General features: G+C 38.1%; 1 protein-coding gene across 1 annotated transcript in view; it reads left to right on the forward strand.

Moving 5' to 3' along the window:
* Positions 1–292: 292 nt before the first annotated feature.
* APOO (apolipoprotein O) overlaps positions 293–6,504 on the forward strand; it is a gene marked incomplete at its 5' end in the record, with an annotated part of 30,110 nt that continues 23,898 nt past the window's right edge. Inside the window, 3 exons of the mRNA XM_010134966.1 lie at positions 293–363; positions 3,872–3,982; positions 6,349–6,468. Of these exons, the coding sequence (XP_010133268.1) occupies positions 293–363; positions 3,872–3,982; positions 6,349–6,468 (302 nt within the window). The remainder of the gene's footprint in view (positions 364–3,871; positions 3,983–6,348; positions 6,469–6,504) is intronic.

Raw genomic sequence — 6,504 nt, forward strand, 5'->3', positions numbered from 1 at the left:
TTTTCGCGTTCCAGCTAAAACTGTTCTAAAATCTGTTTTTCCAGGTGGCAGCTGTACCCAGCGTATTTTGTCTGTAACCCTCACAAGCCGTTAAGTTTTCCTCTTGTCGCAGCTGCCCAGTCTCTCTTTTTAATCCTTCAAAACTGCATGCCTTATCTGCGTCGCATAAAAAGAAACGCCAGCATCACATGAGTTATTTAAAATGACTTCTTAGGTGCAGCAGCTTGGAGCTGTGAGTTAGTGTTACTGCAGGGTTTGGGTTCGTACAGTTGTGCCTGTCCTCTCCTGACAGGTCTCCTTTATCGCATGTCCGTTGTTGGCGACATCTGTGACAAGGAGCGAACGTGCATGATCGGGGCTCAAGTCAGATAACTGACTCAAATGCCTTTGCCTCTGATCAGAAGAGCGCCAGGGATCCCTTCAGGCTAAAAGCAAGTTGAGTGTTTCAGTCAAATTGTTGTGATTACTCCAGAAGCAAGATTTTTTCTAAAAACTTGATTCTTGACATTCTTTCTCTTCTATCCTTTTTTCTTTGTCAAATATTAATATCCGTATACATCATCATATTAATATGCTGAGCAGCCTATGCCTGCTATAATCTGTTGCAGCCTTTTTCCTTGCACTTTAATGTTGGGACAATTGCTAGGGTTTGTTCTTACGTAAGGATTTTATCTCAGAATCGCTGAGAATTCAGTAAGTGATACTAAATTGTCATTAAAGGGGTTTTGTGTGAACCTGTGGGTTTAGGTACTATGCACAATATTACTGCTTTTATACCGTTGTTTAGGGTAGGGAAATCCTGGTGCTTCAGGCCAACCTATTTTTTTGCCCCTAAGAGCAAAAGGGGAAGGTGGCTTCTTATCGCTGATATCTGTGCTTCGGGGAACAGCAGTTTGATTTTTGTGGTTTTGTTTTTTTAGTTGGGCTTGAGAGATAGGAGGAAGAAGAGAAAAAGAAAGTAGCTTCATACATTAGGACAAATATCACCCTTCAAAAAAGCATGATTGCAGATTTTTTTCCTTTTGTTCTTCCTTTTCCCAGTTTTGACAGCGTGACAGTAACAAGTGAACAGAGAAACCACAGGCGAGGAAGAAGTTCTAGTTAATCTTTAACCCTTTGTTCCCATGTTGGTATTGAGAACTAATCTGGGATTTATTCTTCGCAGAGGCATTTTGTAGTTAAGAATTTTGAGAAAGACAGTAAAGCGAGGTAATAGAAGGTGAAATATGATAACCTTTTCCCCTCCAACTTTCAGATAGATTTTGTTTATGAGTTATCTGGTCTCTACAGATAAAGTTGAATTCTTCAGCAAGAGGAAGGAAAAAGCTTAGTATCTTTTTTGTTACTTAATGCAAATGCAGAACATTGCCTAGAGAAAAGAATGTCAGCTCTACTTTTTTGGTGATAACCAAACAGCTGTAAGACAGGAAGACTGAAGGCACAGCTCAATCAAAATGTTTTACTGAACCAGTTGGTTTAGTAATATTTGGTTAATATGGATTTAAGAAATGAGATCTTAAAGTGAACGTTGGAAACAAAAAGTAGGATGGTTCGTTTTTCGCGCTACTGAATAAATCTTTTAGTGTGTGCATATACACAGTACTTCAGTACTGGTTTTATGTGTCCCGTAAACTGAGGTGGTATAGGGGACGGTTACGGTATTGCTTGAACACTGCATTTAAGGAGAGGTTCATCTTGCACTTTTAGTAGTTGATTTCATTTTGTTTAAAATGTAAATATGAAACCTTTGGAAAAGGTACTGCACCTCAGTATGTTGATAATATAAACAGCTGATGTTTTCACTCAGTAGTTCTGTGATATCTGTTTGTGAAACCAGAGTGCCTCCATTCTTAGCTCTGCTGTTTTTTATATAAAATCTCAAATATTTAAAGCATTTAGCACCATTTACGCTGTTTGAAAGTATTTTTCAACATAAAAGTACATTTAGATTTTTGCCTTTTCAGTGGCAGCACAGTTTTGCAGTGAAAAAAAGGAAAGTTTGAGGAAATAGATTCTACAGCTATTAATGGTTAGTGGCTTCATGTTTTTATCTTGGCTGACGAAAGTATGTGTAAAGCCTTTGTTTAAGAAAACACTATTAAAGATTATTCATGTCTTTCCTTGGCTGTGAAACAGCTGATCCACTCATTGTGGTGTTTCATTATAGTAGTGTAGCAATGAGTCCATAAATCCAACTAAGGAAAAACTTCTGTTTTAAGCAAGTTTTTCCATACCTTTTGATCCATCAGATCCCTTATGTCTGTCTGAAAAGCAATCCTGTGACCTAGTTCTTGTGTGCTGTTTTTCTACGTGTAAATGAATGTTTTCCGGAAGTTTGACAACTATGTAACCTAATTTTGAGTTTGAGGAGTCTCTTTGTTACACTTAATAAGTATTCCATCTGCAAAGCAGTGGAAGAAATCTAAGCTGCGCATGCTGATCTGTATACAATAAGAATGTAGTCTGGATAATTTTACAGCTATTTCTCAACAGTTCTGCAATGGACAGAAACAAAGTTTCAGAGCAGTTGTCCTGTGGCTAGGTCAGTGATCACGGTAACAGCATGAAGGATGGATTGGTTTGACCAAGGCCTCAGTTTCACAAGCAGCTAGGTCAGTGTAATGTACCCTGACTATTTCTGAAAAGGAGGAGGGCTTGCTGCCTTCTCCTTTTTTATCCCTTCTTCCCTGGCCACACAGTTCCTCTGGTGCTTGTCAGGCTGTTTCATGAATGGGTTCGACTTACTAAGCCTGCACAAAGCTCTCCGCTTCTTTTTCAGGATTAATCTTTTGCCAAATTGGCGAGGTGAATTGCCTCGTGGTGGAAGCATCCGACCACCAAAGCTAGGGCAAGGTGAGCAGCAGGACTTCTGGAAACCGATGCTGGAGCAGAGCCAGACCTCTTCAGTTTGGTGGCTGCAGGCTGTTAGATCCACTCACGCTGTAACCTGATACAACAAAACACAGGCTGTTGTAACTCTGCACGCGTTTACCTGAGCAGTAACATGAATATGAGACACTGAAAGGTTTCCCATTTGAACTGCCATTTCTTGAGTTAAATGTTGCTGTTAATAAGCATGTGTATTTGTTGGAAAATGCTTTCTGTGCATTCTTGATTCGCTACACAGCTGAGATTTTTATCTTCTGTTTTTTAAGGTAAAGCAGGCTGTCCTGTTAATAAATATGGTTTAGAGTACGTCATGAATATAGGAAGAATTACATCCACCTTACCCATGGTGCTTGTGTTATGTGACTGGATTAATTCTGAAATATTCAAAAACAGTCATGTATCTCACACGATGCACTGTAATTCATGTTTCTCACAGAAGAGTAGGAAACACTCCTAAAATTCTTAGAAAGCAGTGGTTATGTTCTGATACATTCAATTGCAGGTCTCTTTTTTTTTTTTCTAAATCTAGATGCAGAAAATAACTAGAAATAAAATACTGAACTTCTTGGTACTAACTACAGAAAAACAGAGGTGTTACAGATATTCACAAAGTTGTTTAAAATATGAATATAACATTGTTAGTGTCTACACTGAGAAAGTTAATGAAAATTATGTTTCAAGTGAGAAAAGTGAAGATCTTTTGGTGAGATGAAAACTGATGAGATTAATGTTTGTATCTACTGTGTGCTTTAGCCTTAGGCTTTTTCAGATACCATATGAATAATTCAGGTGTTATTATTAGAGTGCCTGAGAGCATTAGGTTGTGTACCACTGACTCCCCTTTCTCCGAAGTTCTAAGCATCTTAATATATCCCCTATTGCCATATACAGGGACATAAACATTGTCTACGTGGGTGTGTTCAAAGGTGTTGCCATTGTGTTTGAATGTAATGATTTACATGTCTCCTCGTAATGTTTCTAGGTGATTTGGCAGGGGGCTGCCCCTGTTAGCCTGAGCTTGCTCTCTATCCAGGTTTATGCTTCCCCTTCAGAGAAGGAGACTTCCAAAAAGGAGTTGCTGAAAATTGAGGAGGTAAGTATGGTTAGAGCCCTAGTGTGCTTCTATCTACATGGAAATGTCTACAGAATTATGAAAGACGTTACGTTTTGATGCATGAAAGCATTTAGGTGCATCTCTTCACCTTTTGTTTTCTTGCCTTTAAACTTACTTCTTAATTTTCAGTAGCAGAGTTGTTGATATGGTTTTGCTCCTTATACCTGTGGGTTGCATTTGATGTCTCCTGCTTGATAGCGTCAAGCTTGCTTGTGTGTAAGATCTTTTTCCTACATTAAATCCTTTTATTCTACATTCACAAATTACCTTTTCTTGTGGTCGCATTTCAAATCCACAGGAATATTTTCTTTGCTTTTTATCCAGGTAACACCATGTATTTTTTATTACAAGTACTGTTAGCAAATTCTAATAAAATTTCATTTATGTTTTCCAGTAAAACAGCAAATCAAAAGTTTTTCTTTTGTACAATTACTCTCTTTTTTTTACAGGCAAAATTCTTTTCTGTCAGTGTTTTGAATCTGATATAGTAGCCTATAGAATTTTATCAGTTTCCCTTTCTTTACAATTCAGACCTAAGCAACAACAAATAAAATACATAGTGATAATAAAACCCTGTTACTTTATTGTTTCTCTAAAATGTGACAAATGTCTTGGTTGTATCACAAGCAGAGCTTTAAAACACCCTGTCACACTGTAGACTCACCAGGCTTTGAAGAGTCTCCAACATTAAAGAAAAAACGCGGTTCATAACAAAGTACAGATTTATATCCTTGAGAGTTTGTAGTTCTTTTAAGTACTTCAACCCAAGCTAAAGGCTGGGCTTGAGGATCTTAAAAGTCTCTTCCAACCAAAATGATTCTGTGATTCTCTGTGTTGTTACATGAGCAATGATACTAAATGAAACTTAATTTTGTGTGTATTTAAGCCTTTTGGATGTGTCTGCATGGGCAGTTCACGTGCATGATAGGAGGGGATCAATACTGAAGCAGTCTCCTGGCTTCACCCCAGTGAAGTAACCTTAGGTTGGGCCATCATATGCCCCGCGCCACCACTGGCATGAGTCAGTAACAAGGCAGCAGTTTGAAGTTACCTACGTGCTGAATAGTTGGCTTGCCCATCAGCTTCAGCAAAGCAGAATGTGCAAGCCACGGAGTTTTGGCTGCCTTTCTTACCATTCACAGAGTGTGTTAGTTGGTAGCTCTTCTCTGTCCACTGTCTAGTTCCATAAAATGTATGGGAATTTGCTTATCTTTGTGACTTCTGTCCTCCTGCCAGACATGGCTCTTAGGTTGTGTATCGGGATCAAAGTTAAACGATTGTGACTGTACTTGCCAGAGGTGACTGGATTTCCTAGGGAAATGAGACTTAAAATGCTTGTCTTTCAAAGTACTGTGGGAAATCCAGCTGCCTGAGTTATGGAATTGTATGACGAGCTCTGTCATTATATATTTTTTAATTATGATAGAGATCCAGTTGTTTTCCAACTTATCTTGAAAAGAGGGGATAGCTACACTTTGGTGCAAGAATATGTGTAAACCATCAGTTTATAAAAAACTATTAAGTGTAGTATAAATGTGGTATGAAAGATTACTCTATACTAACCATCAGTATAGTGTATAAACTGTTAGGCATTTTAGGAGTTTTATTTTGATGTAAACTTTGCTGTTCATCTTCGATAGTATAGACTTTGGTCCCTTTTTTTTAATGGCATATAATTTTAAATATGTTTAGGTAATTGTAATAAATATATTGTGATGCTAAACCCTAAATATGGTGGTTTAGTATTTACGATGTGAAGGTGCCCATTGCTCCCCAGGTGGATGTTACAGTTCCTATTTGTTCAGCCCCGTGGTGCTATTAATGCTGTCAGATGCTGATGTAGTTAATGACTGCAACATTCAGATGTCGCACCGTGTTCTTGTTCAGTAACAGACAGACAAATTTGTATTGGATGTTACCTTTGTTAGAAGCTACACTAATGACGGCTTGTACAAATACAGAAAATGATCGCTTGTGATTTCAGGGTTCTAGTACATTTATTATGTTAACTGGGAACCAGAAGTGCTGATTAAGACCAGAAACATTTTTCACAATTATGTTTTGTATTCTTATTAAACTAGTTTAATATTAATTTATAACCTGTGACTTGGATCATATAGCAGCTATGGATGGATTGCACAGCAATTAGCAGTCATTGTCTTCATAGTATGTAATTAAACTTTGCTCATAATAGTTGTCTCACAGCTGCGCCTGAATTTTTATTATGCATTGTTTATGTAGTAAGCACCATACTAAGTGTTCTCTGGTTAGACTGTTCATGCCCTGAAGACCTACTTACACAATTATGCCTTTGTTTTTAACCTCTTGTTTGCTAATATTCACAGCTGTCGCTCTACTCCTCTCCAGCTCGTGAGACTAAATATGTGGAGAATCCACAGACCCAACTGGAAGAGGGGGTTTCGCATTTACGGCATGTTATGGAGCCATATACAGCCTGGTGTCAGGTATTACGGTTTTATATCACATCTGGTAGCGGTTCA

The sequence above is a fragment of the Buceros rhinoceros genome, unplaced genomic scaffold, assembly GCF_000710305.1.
Source record: "Buceros rhinoceros silvestris isolate BGI_N320 unplaced genomic scaffold, ASM71030v1 scaffold8754, whole genome shotgun sequence".
Lineage (NCBI taxonomy): Eukaryota > Metazoa > Chordata > Aves > Bucerotiformes > Bucerotidae > Buceros > Buceros rhinoceros.